This window comes from Erythrolamprus reginae, chromosome 2 (assembly GCF_031021105.1).
Source record: "Erythrolamprus reginae isolate rEryReg1 chromosome 2, rEryReg1.hap1, whole genome shotgun sequence".
NCBI classification, from domain to species: Eukaryota; Metazoa; Chordata; class Lepidosauria; order Squamata; family Dipsadidae; genus Erythrolamprus; species Erythrolamprus reginae.
In genome coordinates this window covers 37,992,914-38,015,466 of record NC_091951.1, presented here as the reverse complement: position 1 = coordinate 38,015,466, position 22,553 = coordinate 37,992,914, and the positions used below count along the sequence as shown (strand labels likewise).

General features: G+C 41.0%; 1 protein-coding gene across 1 annotated transcript in view; it reads left to right on the top strand.

Annotated features, from left to right (window-relative positions):
• TUBB (tubulin beta class I) overlaps positions 1–22,553 on the top strand; it is a 32,252-nt gene that overhangs the window by 4,336 nt on the left and 5,363 nt on the right. The window contains exons 2-3 of the mRNA XM_070737732.1: positions 19,523–19,631; positions 21,283–21,393. Of these exons, the coding sequence (XP_070593833.1) occupies positions 19,523–19,631; positions 21,283–21,393 (220 nt within the window). The remainder of the gene's footprint in view (positions 1–19,522; positions 19,632–21,282; positions 21,394–22,553) is intronic.

Sequence of the window (22,553 nt, the reverse complement as noted above, 5' to 3'; positions counted from 1 at the left end):
TTCTGTGCTTGGAACACTCACACATTTGGGCATCAAAACTTTAAAAAAGAACATATATTTTTTTAAAAAAAACAAAACCACAACCCCTTGCTATCTTAAATCTCTTTGGATGTGTGAGAAATTCTGATTGCCTCCCTGAGCAGGGGGTTGGACTACAAGACCTCCAAGCTCCCTTCCAACTGCTCTACATCCAACTTGGTGGTGCAGTGGTTAGATTGCAGTAGAGCAAGCTACTTCTGCTGATCACTGGCTGCCCAGTTTGGCAGATCAAATCTCAGTAGATTCAAGGTTGACTCATCCTTCCATCCTTCCAAGGTCTGTAAAATGAGGACCCAGATTGTTGGGAGCAATATGCTTACACTCTGTAAAACCACTTAGACAGGGCTTTAAAGCACCATGAAATGGTATATAATCTAAATGCTAATACTAAACGTTGAAAGGGCAGGAAGGATGCCCAGACAGGCCTTCGGAGAGAAGAAAAAAACTTTTAGGAAGTCCAAACTTTGAACAATTCTGTGTTAAAGAATCTTCTCGGTGTTATGCTCTACCCCACATCCTTAGCGAAGCTGGGTTTCCGCCACATGTTAAATCCTCGCCCATAAAATTAGGACATTGTACCAAGCAGACAATGGGGTCTGTCCATTGTGATAGTAGTCCTATTTTTTTCTTCATTGTGCTACTTCCATCCAAAGACTGGAGAGGAATATTCACCTGTATCCTTAGGTAGAGGAGCTAAAATTGGCTTTCCTAATCTTGGAGATCGTTCTCACAAGGATCTGTCCTCCTATAGGCATAACTCATCCTTTTATTATTTTTTTTCCATCCTCCCCTTTTCCCCCCTGACCTCTACATTTTTAGACATTATGGAATAGGGGCTTGCCAATGGATTTAGGAGCAGTAAAAATAATTCCAATGCCTGCACTGAGAGAGATAAATGACAAGCAGTTTTAGACATTATGGAATAGGGGATTCCCAATGGATTTAGGAGCAGTAAAAATAATTTAGTACCTGCACTGTTTGCGTGTATGATAAATGACAGCAATACTGTACAATGAGAAAGCAGAATCCTACAGTTTATATAATTGGCTCCTGGACCCGTATGCTTTGTTCTTTTTCTGGTAAAACACTTCCATGGTGCATTTGATATTTGTGTGTGTGAGAGAGAGAGAGAAAGAAAGCATTTTTTTAAAAAAAAAAATCAATACCAAGGGTCATTATTTATTTTCCAAAAATGCTGCATTGGTCCTAGAAGGCTGTTTTGTAGCCTTTTCAAACCTATTCTGGGAGGATCCATTGGTGGCGGCTAATCCAGTGTCTGCTCCTTCGCAGCTGCCCCACCCTGATCACCTCTGCATGACCTACGTTGCGGTATACGCATCTACTTCAGCATGCATGCGTTGAGAGGGCGTGTCTGCAGCTTTTTGCTGGCATCTGGTGAATTAAAACCAGGCTCGGCTAATGTGAGAGCTGCAGGTTTTCTCTATTAGATAAAAGAGCATCATCATTTTTTTTCCCCAAGAAAAGAAAGAAAATCTCCACTCAGGAATTCTTTAGAAGATTATCTTCCCACTGGGAACTCTTAAAACATTCCTTTGGAATCCAGGCACATTCCAATGGGTACATTGGCTTTTTGGTCTGAATGCCGTTTCCCCACTCACACAATATCTCTGCAGTCAGGGTGGGGCTAGACCCATTTCCCCACCTTCCTCCCCACTAGTGTGTTTAAAAATTTATGTATCCGCAGTGCCTTGGGTGGGTTTGGCCAGCAAATAGGAGAGGCTGGGAGCCAAAGGTTTTTTTTTTTAATTTTTCCCCTTCCTTCAAATAGTGCCTATAAAAACAAACAAAATTGAAGTCAAAGTGAACAAGCCCCATTGGAAGCAATTAACTATTAGGGCGCAGAGTGGAACAATTTTGTTCTGTGATTTGTCAGCTGTCTTTGCCTGCAAACTTTGAAGGAACCTTACTATCTGAGGGTTTTATTTCATGCATTTCTTATAAAAAGGATGCCATTATTATCTGCCTGGGGGGGGGGATGTATCCCTATGAAAAGCAAGATTGGGCTTCTAAATCTACAACACCGCAATACTCCTTCCTAACTTCCTTCTTATGAGTGAATGGGGATTTTTAAAATCGGCATTACAACAAATAGAAACTTTTTGTAGGTGATGGGGACCTAATAGGAAACTACAAAAGAAAGAAATGCCTAAAGAGAGTATATTCACATATATATATTCACGTATATTCTTCGGAGAGGGGCAGGATACAAATCTAATTAATAATAATAATAATTATAATAATAATAATGAATCCTTCGGGATTGGGCAGCATAGAAGTCGAATGAATATAAATGAGTAAAAAATCACCATAAATATCACAATGAATGAAAGCTATATTTCATTACAATCCTTAATATATAAAGAGCCTTGGTGGCCCTAGTGGTTAGAGTGCAATACTGCAAGCTACTTCTGCTGATCACTGGCTGCCAGCAGTTTGGCAGATAGAATCTCAGTAGACTCAAGGTTGACTCACCCTTCCATCCTTCCAAGGTCGGTAAAATGAGGACCCAGATTGTTGGGGGCAATATGCGGAGACTCTGTAAACTGCTTAGAAGGGCTGTAAAGCACTATATAAGTCTAAATGCTATTGCTGTTGCTAATATATATATATATATATATGTATGTATGTATGTATGTATGTATGTATGTATGTATGTATATGTCACATGCTTTTTTGCTGAATTTGAAAATTAAGGGAGACTAGGATAGATCTATTTCGGCCTTATTTTGGCTTCATCGGCTAGCCATATACACTGGGACGTGAACCTGCAACCTTTGCCTTGTAAGGCAGAGAATTATCCTCTAGGCTACAGTATCCAATCCCTTCAGCTCTGCACCAGGGAAGGGTTACATATTTTGTGTCGAATCACCCTGGTGTATTGAAGGAACATCACAGCTCCTTATTTGCCTCTCGGCCCAACCCAGGGCCATTTTCAAGGCAGTTAATTTTATTGATAGCCGAAGATAGGCCAAAATAGCGCTATCCTAGTCTCCCTTAATTTTAAAAATTCAGCAAAAACATATCACACACACACACACATACAGATACATATTTAATACATATATTTAAATATATATATATTTAAATGCAGCCAGTGGGCCACACCCCCTCATTTGTTGCTTATGTCAGTGACTTTACTATGCTAGAAGCTGGATAACTAAAAATGGCCTATTGATTCTTCTACCCACAAGGAAGACATTTGAAGCCAAGTCTGCTTCTTAGAAATGCCTGCTCTGTTCTTGCCCACATCTCTATGAAAAGAGTAAATTCCTTTTCGATGCCTTGGAGCACACCATTCATTTTTCACTCTTATTTATTTATTTCTCCACTGCTCTGGAAGTTACTAGACCAAAGAAAATCTTGGAAGAACTTGGGTAAGAGTCATGATACCTTTGGCTGCCCCCAACTTTATTATGCATTACATTTTCCCAAGTTCTGAGGGCAACAGGGTGAGATTAGATTATTGCAACAGAAGGCGAGAAAAGATGCAATAGTTGGAAACGAACCAAGGAAGGAAGCAACCTAGAACAGAGAAGAAATTTTCTAATAGTGAGAACAATTAACCAGTGGAATGTAAAATAATGCACTTGGGGAAAAGGAATCCTCAATCTGAGTATTGTATTGGCGGTTCTGTGTTAGCAAATACTTCAGAAGAAAAGGATTTAGGGGTAGTGATTTCTGACAGTCTCAAAATGGGTGAACAGTGCAGTCAGGCAGTAGGGAAAGCAAGTAGGATGCTTGGCTGCATAACTAGAGGTATAACAAGCAGGAAGAGGGAGATTATGATCCCGCTATATAGAATGCTGGTGAGACCACATTTGGAATACTGTGTTCAGTTCTGGAGACCTCACCTACAAAAAGATATTGACAAAATTGAACGGGTCCAAAGACGGGCTACAAGAATGGTGGAAGGTCTTAAGCATAAAACGTATCAGGAAAGACTTCATGAACTCAATCTGTATAGTCTGGAGGACAGAAGGAAAAGGGGGGACATGATTGAAACATTTAAATATATTAAAGGGTTAAATAAGGTCCAGGAGGGAAGTATTTTTAATAGGAAAGTGAACACAAGAACAAGGGGACACAATCTGAGGTTAGTTGGGGGAAAGATCAAAAGCAACATGAGAAAATATTATTTTACTGAAAGAGTAGTAGATCCTTGGAACAACCTTCCAGCAGACGTGGTAGAAAAATCCACAGTAACTGAATTTAAACATGCCTGGGATAAACATATATCCATCCTAAGATAAAATACAGAAAATAGTATAAGGGCAGACTAGATGGACCATGAGGTCTTTTTCTGCCGTCAGTCTTCTATGTTTCTATGAATGGCTTGCTTCCAGAAGTTGTGGGTGCGCCATCACTGGAGGCTTTTAAAAACAGATTGTACTACCACTTAATTTGGAATCGTATATGGCAGTGATGGCGAACCTATGGCATGGGTGCCATAGGTGGTGTTGGTATGTCTCGGTATAGCTAGGCTATGAGGCCTTTGACATACACTGAGCAGAGAATTTTAACAGAGTGTGGATGTGTGGTAAAGCCAAAGAAAAAGACACAGACTTAGTAATGCTTAATAAGTACTATTTACATAAATACAAAATAGAAACAATCCATAACAAGCACTAAGCAAATACACTCCCCCCTCAAGGCAAAGCAAAAGCAAATGAGCAAAAAAGCATCATTGAGGGAAGGAGTATTGGCGCCCTCTTATGGCGAACCATCCTAAAATATTTAAAGTGATAGTACAAGAGACTACAATAGGTAGTTTACAATGGCAAACCCTAACAACCATGTACCTTGTACTGACAGGTGGCACATGAAGCCATATCTGCTGGCATATGAGCTGTTGCCCTAGCTCAGCTCCAACATGCATGTATGTGCTGGCCAGTTGATTTTTAGCTTGCACAGAGGCTCCAGGAGAGCGTTTTTAGCTTCCAGAGAGCCTCCTGGGGGATGGGGGAGAGTGTTTTTACCCAGGGAAGCCTTTGGAGCCTGGGGAGGGTGAAACACGAGCCTACTGGGCCCACCAGAAGTTGGAAAACAGGCCGTTTCTGGCCTCCAGGGGGCTGGGGGGGAGCAGTTTTTTTTAAATCTCCCCAGGCATTGAATTATGGGTGTGGGCACTTGTGCATGCATGATAGCACATGCTCTTTTGGCCCCTGAGGAAAGAAAGGTTCACCATCACTGGTATGTGGTCTACTGCTTGGTTGGATTAGAAGACCTCCAAGATCCCTTCCAACTCTGTTATTCTGTTAACTTGTCTGACTTGTCAAGCTCTAAGTCGGATTTTGAACCCGAAGAAGTATCCATCTAAGTGCTCCCTTTTTTCAGGGTTACTAGAAACTGAATTTAGACTGGAATTTAATCCCCCCCCCTCGGGGAGAACAGGAAGCTTTAAGAAAATGGGGGAGATGTTATTCGTAGGCTCTCCAGCATAGCTGGCTGGAAATTTCTGGGAGTTGAAGTCCACAAATTTTAACGTTGCTAAGTTTGAAGATCTTTGGTCTTAAATGAACTTTTTTAAAAAATAGAGGTTATGAGAGCCAAGTAATTTAAGTTAAATTCAACTTAAAGAACAAGAACAATTAATAGGCTCTCCGAGTCTACGGAGAGGGGCGGCATACAAATCTAATAAATAATAATAAATAATAATAAATTGGTAAGCTGGGCTGGAAATGGGGAGATCCAGGTTGCAGACACTCATTAAGTATGGCAGCTGGTCCAGCCATTCCCTCTTGGCATTCTATAAATATAAACATACATACATTATTGTCATTGCCAATACAATGAAATTGTCATTGATAATGAAAGTTGTGTGACGCTAACTAGACACTCTAGTTTTTCAAGATTTTTTAAAAAAATCTACATCCTAATCCAAGTTGGTGGATTTCAATCTATAATTATCAATCAAAAGGCTGATTCCCTGTTCTGCAGGAAATTTATTTAGCCAGGTAGTAGTAATAGTAGTAGTCAGTGTTTTTCAACCTTTAGACATGGACTTCAACTCCCAGAATTACCCAGCCTGGGAATTCAAGTCCAAACGTTTTAAAGGTCTCAATGTTGACAAACATTAGTTGCTGTGATGACAATTATGATGATAATGGTCACAATGAAGAATTTTTTACCCCTTTCAAAATTTTTGCAATGGTGGGTATCTTCCTAATGCTTCAGCTGGTACATGATGGCAAATCTGAAAATGTTCTTTTTTAGTCTATACATTAAAGTAAACATGAGTGGGAAGATGTAGGATTTACAGTAAAAGAAAACTTTGGCAGAGGATGTTAACAATAAGTCTAACCTAAACCCCTAAATGTTAAGGATATGCAGAATTCATTGATCCAAGAACCTAAGCAGGGGGTTGGACTAGAAGACCTCCAAGGTCCCTTCCAACTTTATTATTCTATTCTATTCTAAAGATAGGAATGTTCTGGGCCTGTGGTTTTTTCCAGACTTACTCCTGAACTCTTCCATTTTGGGAATTTCTGACAGTAAATGATTCTTGGTTGGGAACATTTATTTCTGAAAATCATTAAAATTCACCTGCAAATGGACAGTTTTGAAAGTAAAAAAACTATTTCTAGCTTCTCTGGTACATTCTTTACTTGGGTCCATGAATTTTGCCCATCTATACTGAATACTGTCTTGAATTACTTTCCGTGTAGTAGCCACATTCAACCACGTCGCTAGCCTTATTCACCACATTGTAACTGTCTCTGATTGTCTGCTCCATGAAAAGAAGTTTTTGTGCCAGGCTGCACAAAGCCTTAGATTGGATTCCAAAATGATGTTTTGGAATAAGGGGAGTAGCCTAGGAGTCCAGCTCCTTTGTACAGCTTTTTAAAGCAGCTGCATCATTTCCCAGAATCGGTCACAGAGGCTGTCACATAGTCCCAGGAAAAGTGTGAGAAAGTTTTAAAAGAATCATTAATGGATGCAGCACACATATTTTCCCGAATTTATTACCAAAGTGTGGCTCCCAAGACTATGTGTTAAATGCTAGGTTTTGCAAAACGGAGCATTTTGCATTGTCCCAAGCTCCGTTTTTGAGATATTAAAATATGCTTGAAAAGTATATACCGTTATGACTTTTCACAGTTAGGAATTCTTCAGAAAATGTGCTTATGATGCACTTCCAGACTTCCGGAAATGTTGCACATCTCTGGCAGTCACATGGCTACATTTTGGGCATTTGGCAACTGATTCACAAATGGTTGCAGCATCCCGTTTCCATAATTGTGATGTTGTTATAAGTCTGTTGGAACCCATTCTTCTGAATGGGTGTTTTTTACAGAAACCATCACAAAAACACCAATCCAGGAGAATGGGTTCCAACAGACTTACAACTACCTGATTAACTTAATAACTTATAAAAAGGGGTTGTAATATTGGAGTCCAGTCATGAGTGCCTCAACTTAGATTGTTCTGATTCTCATGAATTTCCAGTCATGCTTGTGGTTGTAAGTCGAGGACTACCTGTAAATAACCAGTCATAAGTTGAGGAACATGTGGAAACAACAAAGTAAATTCCACAATCTTAGCCAGAGTTGGGCAACTGGAAGCTCCCCAAATACACTGCTCAAAAAAATAAAGGAAACACTTAAACAACACAATATAACTCCAAGTAAATCAAACTTCTGTGAAATCAAACTGTCCCCTTAGGAAGCTCCGAGTCTCCGGAGAAGGGTGGCATACAAATCTAATGAATGAATGAATGAATGAATGAATGAATGAATAAACAAACAAACAAACAAACATTGATTGACAATCAATTTCACCTGCTGTTGTGCACATTCAACTTTTTCCGGACCAAAGTATTCAACGAGAATATTTCATTCCTTCAGATCTAGGATGTGTTCTTTGAGTGTTCCCTTTATTTTTTTGAGCAGTATATTTCTAGTTGATTTCTCCAACACTGTAGTCCTCGACATAGCAACCATAGTTGACAACCGTGTTACAAGTGTGTGATTCACTTAACAACCGTGGCAAGAAAATGTAAGATGGTTGGGGCAAAACCCATTTAACAAGTGTCTTGCATATCAATGGAAGTTTTGGGCTCAATTATGACTTTAAGTTGAGGCCTACCTGTATTCTTCTCTCATTCCTCTTGAAAACTACCAATCTAAAACACTTATATTTCAGATTCCTAAATTTTAACGTAGGGGTAAAAAGACTATTTTCTGATTGTTGTCTTTCCCCCTTGTCTCTCTCCGCCTTTTTGCCTCAAAGGACTTCTAAAATGAAGTTTTCTGGGTCCAAGGAATGTATGAAAATTAACTTACAACTCACACAAGATAATTGAATTCTCATGGGAATAATTGTCCACACGCACTGGTAATTTATGTTAACTATTAACCAATATGACATCACTCTAGAGTGTGCTGATGATATAATGTGCATTTCAGGAATTTGGAAGACCCATGCAAAGAAAATAAAAGTTGGTTGGATTGCTCCCTTGCCTATATAATCTCAAGGATCTAACCTTGCCTGGGGTTGAAATATTTATTATCAGGGCTAGACTTTGGGAATTCATAGATAATAAAGATCAATAAATTCAAAGATAATAAATAAATAAAACCATCAAGTTCCTGCCCTGTTAATAGCCCTCTTTAAGTGGTTTAACAATCAGTATAACAATATAATCAGTATAACAATCAAGAGCCCTCATTTTACTGACCTGGGAAGGAAGGAAGTCTGAGTTAGCTTTGAGCTAGTCAGACTTGGAACTGCTGGCACTGGACAGAGTTAGCCTGCAATACTGCATTCTAACCACTGCACCACCATGTCTCTTGAAGTAAATGACACCTAATTTTATAAAATTGTGGCATGGTCATTTTTTTAAAAAAATCAAAACGTTGTTAATCAAATCCTGCTTCCTCCACTGTCTTGGCTTGTTTTAAGTCACCTTTTTTCAGTCCTGTCATAACTTCTAACAGCTTTGATGATCTAAATCAGGGGTAGGGAACGTTGGCTCTTCTATGACTTGTGGACTTTAACTCCCAGGATTCCTGAGCCAATCATTCTAGTTCAGAGAATTCTGGGAGTTGAAGTCCACAAGTCAAAGAAGAGCCAACGTTCCCTACTCCTGATCTAAATGATCATAAGTCAATGATTGAGAGACATGACTCTGCCAACAACTATGCATACATTCAAAGCTATGGTTTTCCCAATTGCAATGTATGGCTGTGAAAGTTGGACCATAAGAAAGGCTTATGAGTGCCAAAGAATTGAGGCCTTTGAAACTATGGTGCTGGAGAAGACTCCTGTGAGTCCCTTGGACTTCAAGGCAATCCAACCGGTCAGTCCCAGAGGAGATCAACCCTCGTTGCTCTTTAAAAGGCCAGATCCTGAAGATGAAACTCAAATACTTTGGCCACCTAATGAGAAGGAAGGACTCACTGGAGAAGAGCCTAGTGCTGGGAACGATTGAGGGCAAAAGAAGAGGGGGACAACAGAGAATGAGGTGGCTGGATGGAGTCACTGAAACAGTCGGTATGAGCTTAAATGGACTCCAGAGGATAGTAGGGGACAGAAAGACCTGGAGGAATGTTATCCATGGGGTCACAATGGGTCGGACACGACTTCACAACTAACAACAACATTCATGAAACATTAAATTATAGTTTGTTAAAAACCATTACTTAGAGACTAAATAATGGCTGTTGAGTTCACACAATGCACTTGAACAAAGAACATTTTGTGCTTTCTCGTTTCGCTTGCATGAGCGCCCCATCATGTTGTGCAAATGACCCTCTGCGCATGCGCAGAATAGCAATAGCATTCAGACTTAGATACTGCTTCACAGTGCTTTACAGCCTGCTATAACCAGTTTGTAGAGTCAGCATATCACCCCCAACAATCTGGGTCCCCATTTTACCCACCTGTGAAGGATGGAAGGCTGAGTCAACCTTGAGCCTGGTGAGATTTGAATTGATGAACTACAATCAGCAGAAGCAGCTTGCAGTACTGCACTCTAACCACTGCGCCACCAATGGCCAAGAGTCAACTTATATTGTAGGAGAGTACCTTTTATTCTTTAAAAACTTTATGGGGTACCTTGGTTTTATTAATCCTCACATTTAGAAAGAAAGAAGGCGGGTGTCATTCCCTTAAGAGGAGGCTGAAACTGGGTTAGAGCTTCATTCGTATGAATCTCTTCTTACACTTTCCTGAATTGGATAGATCAGTGCAGCTTTTATACCAGTCTGTCGTTTGGGGATTAATAAATTCTCTGAATTGGAAAATTGAAAGTCTAAAACATTGGGTTGAGGGAGGGTAGGCAAAGTTGGCTCTTCTGTGATATGTGGACTTCAACTCCCAGAATTCCAGAGCTAGCAAGATTGGCTCAGGAATTCTGGGAGTTGAAGTCCACAAGTCATAGAAGAGCCAACTTTGCCTGCCTCTTGGGTTTTTTTGATTATGAGACTTCCATAAAATTTGTGGGTAGGGAGGCAACACTTTGGGTTTGCTGTGGCCTTTAGGGTTTTTCAGATTTTGCCTGTGCACCAATTTGCTTACTGAGCCCTTCCTGTCCAATCTGTAGTTCAAAGGTTTCTGGGTTTGCTCAAATACTTCCTTCTTTTACTCTTCAAGTGATTTCAGAAGGGGGGCTGAGCAATTTATTTGAGGAACAGGAATTTCTGCCCAGAGAACAAATCATATTTGAGAGTGTTATAGTGTGCCTATAAATTTTTCTGCTGATGGCTATGTGCTTCCTCTTCCTCCCCCCCCCCCCCCAGGTTCTGCATTTTTTTGCTCTGGATTCTTTTAATGAAAATTAATTAGTTGTCAGCCAAGCATTTCTTGCAGTTTTATTTTCAAGAAGGTTTTGGCGTATCATACTGTCCCAAGGACATTTATAGAAAATAAAAATGTTGGATGGCAACAGTACAGAGAAAACATGTGTAGGAATGTGTCTTGTCTGCCCAGAAATGAAAAAAAAAGTGAAGATTATCTCCAATGGGTTCTGGGGAACAAATCCACCTGTTTGCCTTCTGATAAATGAGTATTTTGAGACAAAGATGCTTGCTGTGGCAGCCATTTTGTGAATAGACTCAACATGGCAGGCATTTTGAGAAAGTATTGATGAAACTGGTCTGAACATTCCAAGTTGTCTACAGCAGTGTTTTTCAACCAGTGTGCCGTGGGACACTAGTGTGCCTTGAGACATGGTCAGGTGTGCTGTGGGGAAATTAAAATGGGTCCCAAACTACGTGCGGGATACAGCCCAGGGAGGCCATTTATCCAGCCCGCCACCAGCCACCTCCATTCGAACATAAACATTCCCCTCACAATCCTTCCAGCTATCAGCGACAGGAAGAGTGGAGGCACAGGGAACGCTCACTGACCAATCACCTTCTAGGATTCATCCCGACCACTAGCGATGAACCAATAGTAGGCCGCCTCTCATCCACACCCAGGAAGGTCCCTGCTCGGGTGGCCGCACACTTGTCATTGTGTGGCCACGGCGAGTAGTTGAAGCTGCTATTCCTCCCCATGGTCCCAATTTCTAATCCTGGTCAGGACTGGAGGTAAATGTTGCCACCACTAGATGAAGCCTCAGCTGATTATGTCTATCCTGATGGTGTATATAGATATTTGACCTTTTTCTTTTTATAAGAGGCCCCTGCAGAGGGCGATATATTATGTACTGTGTTAGAGTGTCATTTTGGTTGCCCCAGGATTTTGTAAATGTAAAAAATGTGCTGCGGCTCAAAAAAGGTTGAAAATCACTGGTCCACAGACCTTAAAACAGGAGTCCAACCATGGCAACTTTAAAGCTTGTGGACTTCAACTCCCAGAATTCCTTAGTCAGCCATGTTGAAGTCCACAAATCTTAAAGTTGCTAAGGTTGGAATCCCCTGCCTAAGGCTGGGGTATCAAACTTGGCTCACCCCCTTTTGCTAAAATGAGGGTGGGGGTGACCAACATTTGATGCAGGCTGCGAGTTTGACACTCTTACCCTGAGAGGTTTGCTCTTATAAGGAGGAACTTTACGTGTATTAAGAGCGGAGGAAATAGGTTGGAGTCAGAAGACATGCTAGGAACTACTATGGAATTAGGCTGGTTTCCTGGACCAATGGATTTTTCTGTACACTTAGAAGACCCCAGATCTGGGGAAGTCCCCATAACACTGTCTGAAATTAGTATCTTTTTGGAAAAGATTGTCTGGGCAAGGGACTTCATTAAGGAGCTAGATTTTACACATGTTTTAAAGACTAAAACATGTTAGCCATGTTGTTTTGCAAGGTTCAGTTAAAGTTTGCACAAAGCCTGTAAGAATGTTTTGAAGTCTCTAAAGGCAGCACATTCCACTGGACTGTGGAAGTTTTGCCTTTCAGACGCTGCAAAATTCTTTGCCCTTTCAGCTGCAAGATGCAAAAACAATTCCCTCCAGAAATTGTGTCTTTCCTCTTCCAAGTCTTTGTAAAATGTGCCTTCGAGGGACATAAGAGCAGGGATGAATGGAAGCCATTCATGAGGCCCATTGTCCTTTTAAATCAACCATTACTAGTTTTACAAAAATGCTTGGAATGTTTCTTTTCTTCACCACTGATAGTCACGGGCTAGAGAGTGAAAAATATGCTGTTTTTTGCATGGATCCTACTGAGGACTTAGAGAAGGCCCCTTGCTTCAGGGGTGGGGTTCCTCCTCCCTCCCTCCCTTCCTTCCTTCTTTTTTGAATTTAATTTTTTCTTCTTCTGAGCATGCACAGAAGCGTGAGTTTTTCGCACTGTGCATGTGGGCACCATCTTGTTTTTGGCTGCTTTTTTTTTTGTATGATTTTTGGGCACTGCATGCGCACCCACAAGGCATGGGAGGAAGCTAACTGGCAGAGATATAAGTAGGAACTCACCTCTGCCTTGCTTCCTACCTATGAGAATCGCTCAGAAAATAATGCACCACATTTTTTTCTTCCAACAATTATTTATTGAACACAATGAAACTTACACACAAGAAAGAATGTTTCTTCTATACTCCCTATTTTTCCATGTAATCTCCATCCAGTTCTATGACCTTCCTCCAGAGAGACACAAGGTTGTATATGCCCTGTCGGTACCTCTCCTGAAGCCATTTGTGCACTGTGTGAGCCACCTCTAATGGCCTCCCCCTCTGTGCCCAGCGACTAACCGTACTTCTGTCGACTGCAGATTCTCCATAAGTTGTACACAAACATTTGTGAATGTTACCAACAGTTTCTTTCTCCCAGGCGAGAAATTCAGTGATGACACGCTGCTTGTAACGTACATCACTTACACATGCCATTTCGAAACATTGCTGCAGCTTCGCTGTCTGTCTAAACAAATGCAAAATTTACACACGCACTCCTGACAATTCAAATAAGGTATATCAAAGGTTTCGCATTCGTACCATTACTGTAGGCTGAGGGGGGGAAAAGTGGTGCATTACTTTCTGGGAGACCCTAGTATTTATCACAGAGTAGCAGTTAAAAGATGCAGAGCTTGTCAGTGGGAAAGCTTGACCGCTGGGTTTGGTATGGACCCGAATTGTGCGGGTTCGGTTCTCCCATCACTACTCACAACATATCATAAAACAATACACAATAACACATCTGAAATCCAATTAATGTAAATTAATCTAAAACCATTCTAAAAAGGCTAAAACATTAAAAATCATTCATTGAGATTCAAACCACAAACATACTACACACTCATTGACCAGACGCTAGGGTCTAGTGACCCCAAGCCTGGCGGCATAAATAGGTTTTCAGATTCTTGCGGAAGGTGAGGAGGGTGGAGGCAGTAGGACTCTCCGTGGGGAGCTGATTCCCGAGGATCGGTCCCCCCACAAAGAAGGCTCTTCCCCTAGGCCCCACCAAGTGACATTGTCTAGTTGACAGGACCTGGAGAAGGCTGACTTTGTGGGACCTAACCGGATGCTGGGATTTATGCAGCAGAAGGCGGTCCTGTAAGTAGTCTGGTCCGATGCCATGTAGAGCTTTATAGCTCATAACCAACACTTTGAGTCATGATCAGAAAACAATTGGCAGCCAATACAGTCCGCAGTGTATTATGGGTGTGGTCACGCTGTTGTGCACACATGCTTTTGCTATGCAACAACAAAAAAAGTTAGCCATCACTGCCCTAAACACAGTCGGATGCAACTTTTAAAATGATGGACAGCAACTTTTCCCTTTTGAATCCAATTGCTTTTAATGTTACCTAAAAGAAAATTTAGCAATGAGGGAATCTGGGCTTTATACATATAAGATGACACTAGGTAATGCCGTCTTACCATCATAGTTGGGTAGCAAAACACCTACAAGAAATCAGCCAAGCTCAAGGAGCACCAGGGATCCCACAGCTAGCATGGCGGGTAGTTTAGCTAATAGGCCATCGCTAACTCTTGCTCTTAGCTCTGTACTTTGCCCCAGTAGAGCCAGCTTAGATGAGGTGACTCATCTTTAAATAGATAAGACGGGACACTTAGGAGAAATATGATATGGCCCTTAATCCATGAGTCGATCCACGGATACAGTGCGGAAAATAGCACACAAATGCAGATAAGTTGCAATTTAATATGAATGAGTTGCAATAGCCTGCAATTTCAGTCTAGCATTTGGAAAATAGAAGTTGCATTAGCATTTTTATCAGCTACGCCTCTTTGCTGAATTGTTGCCAAATTAGATTCTCCCTACGCTCTTTGGGGGAAATTGGAACATTAAGGCCATTTTCTCTTCATACTATAATTATAATTTCCAGCCAACAGAGATACATTAGATTGGAAATGGATGTTTTTAGTTCTTTCATTATCCCCTATTCTATCAAAGCAAAGGCATACTGATGCATGGTAAATTCTAAATCTGTAGAGTAATTTCCCCACCCATCTGTTTCCACCCAAATGCCTACAATCTTTAGTCAGCAGAAGCCTGCTTGGATCTAATTCTGGATTTTTAAATTAGGTGTCCTGGTCTATTTTTAAAAAAGCTTGCTTGGAGTGAAATAGTGAAAAAAAATCTTCCCATGTGCCTGTCCTCTCCCCAGGAATTATTATAAGGGGTTACTTGTTTTCTCTGATGCTTTGAGTAGCTACAGTGACTTTTCCTCGAATGGGAAAGCGGTGGAAGCTATTTGCTCTCCATGAAGATAAGTCAGGAACATTAATATCCTAGTTCAATGATGACGAATCTGTGGCATGTGGAGCCATATCTGAGGGCATGTGAGATGTTGCCCTTTGTCAGCTCCAGAAGACATGGATGGACCTTGAGTTGACACCTTTAGTCTAGGACAGGGGTAGGCAAATTTGGCTCTTCTATGACATGTGGACTTCAACTCCCAGAATTCCTGAGCTAGCATCATTGGCTCAGGAACTCTGGGAGTTGAAGCCCCCAAGAAGAGCCAACTTTGCCTACCCCTGGTCCAGGAGGTGAAAGGATGTACCGTATTTTTTGGAGTAAAAAGAGGCTGAAAATTTGGGTGCATCTTATACTCTGAATGTAGCTTTTGGGATGCTTCCTCCCCCAGCCTTAATGAGGTGCTAATTATTTTTCCCAACTTGCAGATTTGTTTTTATTGCTACTAACTCCAAAAAAGTTTTTCCCCCCAGCCCTACCGAGGCACTAACAATCTTCCCCACTTGCAGGCTTTTTCAATGCTACTCCGAAGAAGATTTTTCCCAGCCCTAAGTCTTTGCAGGCTTTTTTTCTTTAATTTTTTTTTATTAGTATATAAACTTTAAAAAAGAATACAAAAAAGAAAAAAGTGCATACATTATACTGGCTTGCAGGCTTTTTCGTTGCTACTCTCTACTGTTTTTTCCAGCTCTAATTCTTTGCAGGCTTTCATGTTCTTAATTTCTCCCCACAAACACCCCGAGCCAAGGATGGACAGTCGATACAGTCTTTGGGAGGCAATACCCACCAGGGACTCAGCCAGAGAGTGGACAAGGGAATCTATGTGGCCACATGCGGTTGTAGTAACACACACATACTTCCTTTTGGCACGCAAACCAAAGGAGGTTCACCATCACTGGTCTAGCTCATAAGACTCGTGACCTTTTCCTCAAGAAAGGGGATGGGGTGAGACTAAGTTTAGAATGGATGATGTGAACCACTAGAACCACCAGTTTATATTGTTTTGTGATAGATCACCATATAAACCGCAGCCATTTTGTCAATAGGCGACTATTTTACTGGCCTCCGAATCCCAAACTTTCCTTTCTGGCATCACCCAAAGGCCTCTTCCAAGGCAGGGTTTAGCAATGTGGCTTCTGGGTACTTGGAGCTAAATCCTCCTGAAGTCTGTTGTAAGCTGAGAGGCAAATGATTGAGAAATTCGCCCCTTTATGATTGAAGGCATTTTTAGAAACATAGAAGACTGACGGCAGAAAAAGACCTCATGGTCCATCTAGTCTGCCTGCCCTTATACTATTCCCTGTATTTTATCTTACAATGGATATATGTTTATCCCAGGCATGTTTAAATTCAGTTACTGTGGATTTACCAACCACGTCTGCTGGAAGTTTGTTCCAAGGATCTACTACTCTTTCAGTGAAATAATATTTTCTCACGTTGCTTTTGATCTTTCCCTCAACTAACTTCAGATTGTGTCCCCTTGTTCTTGTGTTCACTTTCCTATTAAAAACACTTCCCTCCTGAACCTTATTTAACCCTTTAACATATTTAAATGTTTCAATCATGTCCCCCCTTTTCCTTCTGTCCTCCAGACTATACAGATTGAATTCATTAAGTCTTTCCTGATACGTTTGATGCTTAAGACCTTCCACCATTCTTGTAGCCCGTCTTTGGACCCGTTCAATTTTGTCAATATCTTTTTGTAGGTGAGGTCTCCAGAACTGAACACAGTATTCCAAATGTGGTCTAACCAGCGCTCTATCACAATCTCCCTCTTCCTGCTTGTTATACCTCTAGCTATGCAGCCAAGCATCCTACTTGCTTTTCCTACTGCCCGACCACACTGCTCACCCATTTTGAGACTGTCAGAAATCACTACCCCTAAATCCTTCTCTTCTGAAGTTTTTGCTAACACAGAACTGCCAATGCAATACTCAGATTGAGGATTCCTTTTCCCCAAGTGCATTATTTTACATTTGGAAACATTAAACTGCAATTTCCATTGCTTTGACCATTTATCTAGTAAAGCTAAATCATTTACCATATTATAGACCCCTCCAGGAATATCAACCCTATTGCACACTTTAGAGTCATCAGCAAATAGGCAAACCTATTTTTTCCCCAATCAAAGCAAAGCAGAAGAAACCTAGAATGAAAACAAGTGTTAAGGCAATTTAGGGAAGTCTTTAGGGAAATCTCTGCAGAAGAGGATGAGTCCTCAAGACATTCTTAAGAACACATTCCACAGCTCATACACTTCATAGGAGATTAAGTGACAAGAGACCATTTCAGACTGAAGGTTTGGTCTTGCTTAGGGATACTGGCAGGTCCATCAGATCTTCTGGCAGGTGGAAGAAGCCCTCTGATGAATAAGCAAGGTGAAGTTTTTTTCCAAAGACAGGCTGATGGGAGATGTAGTCCGCACCTATAAGACACATGAGGGAAGAGAAAGGCCGACAGACATGATATCACCGGAGCGAAGAGCTACTTTATGAAGCCTGGAGAACAAAGCAGAGCTTGTGTGACCATTGCAGCTGCTTAGTCAGCTCCTCTGTCCTTTGAGAGGGAAGTCTTGTTGCTTCTTCAACAAAAGGGGACTGTGATTAATGTGAGGATCATTGGGCCTTTTAAAATAGGCATAAAACCTCGCTGCATTCATGTTGTTTCCCCCCACAATTGCATGTCCAAGCCTGGAGTCTATTTAAGATGCCCAGATTCTAGCTTGGAACTTGGAGTTTTCAGAGAAGGGTGGCATACAAATATCATCATCATTATTATTAATATTATTAATATTTTATTATTATATAATAATTTATTAATAATAATAATATAACCAATGAATTATAGCCATATCTTGAATTCACCTGGCTTGACATTTGAGGACAAAGGGCTTTTGGCTCAAAGGTGCTGTAGCCAATTAGGTCTATGAAAAAAATATATGATTTTGTTCCATGCCGGTGCCAAAGATACTTGTATTTTCTCCCACCGTATCCTCCAGGCGGGGGATGCTGCTCTCGGTGCGCTGCGTATGCAGCTTCAGGTCTCTGGCGCATGTGCATGATGCAAAAATCTTGTGAGGGAACACGAGTGCGCGTGAGATTTCGGCAATTTTTCTTATTTCTATGCATGCGCAGAAGCAAAAAAATACTGAAATCTCGTGCGTCCCCTCGCGAGATTTTGCTTCTGTGCATGCGCAGAAGCAAAAAGACCACCGAAATCTGTCACGTGCGTCCCCTCGTGAGGTTTTGCTTCTGTGCATGCGCAGAAGCAAAAAGACCACCGAAATCTCATGCACGTCTCCTCGTGAGATTTTGCTTCTGTGCATGCGCAGAAGCAAAAAGACCACCGAAATCTCTCACTTGCATCCCCTTGCGAGATTTTGCTTCTGTGCATGCGCAGAAGCAAAAAGACCACCGAAATCTCACGTGCGTCTCCTCGTGAGATTTTGCTTCTGTGCATGCGCAGAAGCAAAAAGACCACCGAAATCTGTCACGTGCGTCTCCTCGTGAGATTTTGCTTCTGTGCATGCGCAGAAGCAAAAAGACCACCGAAATCTCTCACGTGCGTCCCCTTGCGAGATTTTGCTTCTGTGCATGCGCAGAAGCAAAAAGACCACCGAAATCTGTCACGTGCGTCCCCTCGTGAGATTTTGCTTCTGTGCATGCGCAGAAGCAAAAAGACCACCGAAATCTCTCACGTGCGTCCCCTTGCGAGATTTTGCTTCTGTGCATGCGCAGAAGCAAAAAGACCACCGAAATCTCTCATGTGCGTCCCCTTGCGAGATTTTGCTTCTGTGCATGCGCAGAAGCAAAATTTCATGAGGACGCACGCAGGCCAGAGATCCAAAACTGCAATGCGCAGCTCCATTTTTACTACAGGTGCGGCATCCTCATCCGTACCAGTAGGAGCCCGATACTGATATCCTCCGAGGAGACCTCTCTTTGAGGTTCTTTCCCTCATTTTGTTGGGTCTGTTGTTCCCCCACCCTCCTGGCCTTCTGAAAAGGCTTAAAAACATGCCTGTGCCGGCAGGCCTGGGGCTATTGAGCTATGACACTTTGCTTCGGCCAGTATATATGAATGATAGATGGATGATTTTTTTTTTTAATATTGGGGTTTTTAATTTTGTATGTTGTTTTATTGTTGTATACCGCCCTGAGTCTGTCAGGAGATAGGCAGCTCAAAAATCAAAATCTAAATAAATTAATCTAATGTATGTTTCCTAGTTTAAGAATGGAAAATTAGAATATAACCTGGAAAGGTGGGGGGGGGGATTATACTTCCTTTTGTAAATAAGTTGTAATGTGCTCCCCGCTCCCCCAGCCTCATTCTAACCCAAATCTTTCTCTTTTTTATTTATCCTTGGAAGTTCTGGGAAGTGATCAGCGATGAACACGGAATCGACCCAACTGGAACCTACCATGGTGACAGTGATCTACAACTGGATCGCATCAGTGTTTACTACAATGAGGCTACTGGTAAGCCACCTTCCCCTTTTCCTCCGCCCTCACTGTATTGGTGTGATTTGATCCAAATGTTTTCCAGCAAATTAAATGTGAACCCTTGTTGAATTTCCTTGTTGGTTTTCTCCAGAATCATTCCTTCCATTACGTCTTTCTACATTAAAATTTAATATGAGAGGAATATAGAAATAAGTGTATGGGCAGGAAGTTATAGTCTGAGATTGCTAAGAGTCTGAGCTTGCTAAGGATCTCAATATTTGTTATGTGAATTTAAAAGTAAGTTTCTAAGAGTTATTTTTAAACACTTGACTTATGACCAACCCCCAAAAGGGGACTTATATGACTCAGGTCCAAAACTCCCCTTCCTGTGGTGATGTGCATTTAAGATTTTTGCAGTATCTCATGGTGACGTGGTTGAATTTTTAATTTTTTTATTTTTTTTTATCTTTAAACATGGTAACATTTATTGCACAAATCTACATCCAAATTTCTTACTTTGCAATTCACATATCTATTTAATATAAATCAGATCTTTCCACATCCCGATTCTTAGTCTTTTCCACAATGTCTTGTTGCAGTAATAATGTGTAGTGATGCATATTTAATATCCTTTGGTTGTTGCATTCTTATTATCCCTAATAAAAAGAATTCCGGAGTTGGTTGCAACATTTGTCTTCCTGTAATCTGTTGCAACCAATCATGAATCTTTTTCCAGTTCTTCTATGCTTTAGGGCATAACCACCACATATGAAAAAAGTTACCTACTTTTACATTGCCAACAAGCATTTTATGACAGTTTTGCTGAAAATTGGTACTTGGGGTTTTTGGCAAAACCACACCACCATAACAAACCATGGGTTTGCATAATAAATAGGGAATTTGCTTTATGACTGCCATATTCACTTAACTGCTACAAAAAAATTGTAAAATCGGATATGTCATATAACATAAAACAAGTTATACAACCTGTGATCATAATGGGCAGGCTCCATTATGAACTACCTGTATTAAATTTAAAAGTCTGGCTCAGGATTAAACTTCATCTTACTCTACAAATATAGCCTAATAAATTGGATTGAGAAAGATGTATCCCAACAAGTATTGGAAAGTATTTTATTTTTTATTGATTATAACACAAAAAGACAAAGACAGACACGCAACATTGGGTTATTTATTACCCCATTATTGTCAGAGATATTGGAGGCATTAATATTTGTAATATTTTAATATCATATTGAAATGCTTCTTTTCCCCATCTCTCTCCCCCACCCCCTTTTTTGTACCTCTGATACTCACTTCTGTGTTCGTTTCCACCCATCCTATATATTGAGGCTCTCCAAACTTGGCAACTTTGTGGACTTCAACTCCCAGAATTCCTTAGCCAGCCCTTTTGTTCCAGCTGGAGAATTCTGGGAGTTGAAGTCCACAAGGCTGCCAAGTTTGGAGGTCCCTGCTATTGATAAGGAATATCTGACATCCTTTAATTTGTTGACTGCCTTACCAATGCTCAGCCTCTCCTCTGAAATCTTAACAACTAGGCAAAAATCAAAGCTATTTGATAGCTAGAACTCAATTACTGTAATTTGGTTTTACATCAGAGGAAACTTAACTTTGCTACTGCAATGGACTTTCTGTTTACACCTGTTTGTTTTTTTTGTTTCTCCAGGTGGCAAATATGTTCCACGTGCCATCTTGGTCGATTTGGAGCCAGGAACCATGGACTCAGTGCGTTCTGGGCCTTTTGGACAAATATTTAGACCAGATAACTTTGTATTTGGTAAGGACCTATCTCTTTGCCTGCATCCTTTGGTACCTCTAGCTACATGATGGGGGGGAAATATAGGATTAGAGTAGGTTTGAGTAACCAGTGTCTTCGTCAAATTGTGAATGCGTCTTGATAATTTACTTTGCTATTTAAAGAGGAAGAGAAAATCTTTGCAGAACTTTGACACAATAGGAGGGGTAGGCAAACATAAGCGATTTTAGAAGAAGCTGGAATAGCTATTTCTTCTGGAATGTTTGGTGTTTGCCTTCCAGGTTTTAGATCTCTCTCTGCTGTGTGAACTTCAACTCCCAGAATTCCTGAGCTGGCAAAAAAAGGATTCCGGGAATTGAAGCCCACCCAATTTTCAAGGGATTGTCACAGTTCATTAAAACCTAAACTGATGCACTCCAGATGTGCTAGGCTGGCTGTAAATAGAATTGTAACCCCAGACATTTGGAGGACACTCAAAAAAGGATTTTATTGAATAGAGCAGTGATTTTCAACCTTTTTTGAGCCGCGGCACATTTTTTACATTTACGAAACCCTGGGGCACATTGAGCGGGGGGGGGGGGGCTAAAAAAGTTTGGACAAAAAAATCTCTCTCTCTTCCTCTCCTTCACTATTTCTTTCTCCCTCCCTCTTTCTCTCCCTTCCTTCCTCTTTCTCTCTCTATCCCTCTTTCTTTCTCTTCCTTCCTTCCTGTCTTTTTTGCTCTCTTTCTCTCTTCCTCCCTCCCTCTATGTCTTTCTCTCCCTCTCCTTCCCTCCCTCTCTTTCTCTCTCTCTCTTGCTTTCTCTCTCTCTCTTGCTCTCTCTTTCTCTCTTTCTCTTGTTTTCTCTCTCTCGCTTGCTTGCTTTCTCTCTCTCTTGTTCTATCTCTTTCTCTCTTTCTTTCTCCCTCTTTCTTTCTTTCTCTCTCTCTCTTTCTTTCTCTCTGAGCTTCACGGCACACCTGACCATGTCTCACGGCACACTGGTTAAAAAACATTGGAATAGAGAACCAGATTGTTCTACTGGTTTAAGGTACTGGACTAGAAACCAAGGGATTATGAGTTCTAGTCCTGCCTTAGGCATGAAAAACTGGGTGGTTCACCTAATGTCAGGGGTTATTGTTATGGGGAAAATAGAAGGGAGAAATATTAGACATGTTTGCTGCCTGAAGTTATTTATAAA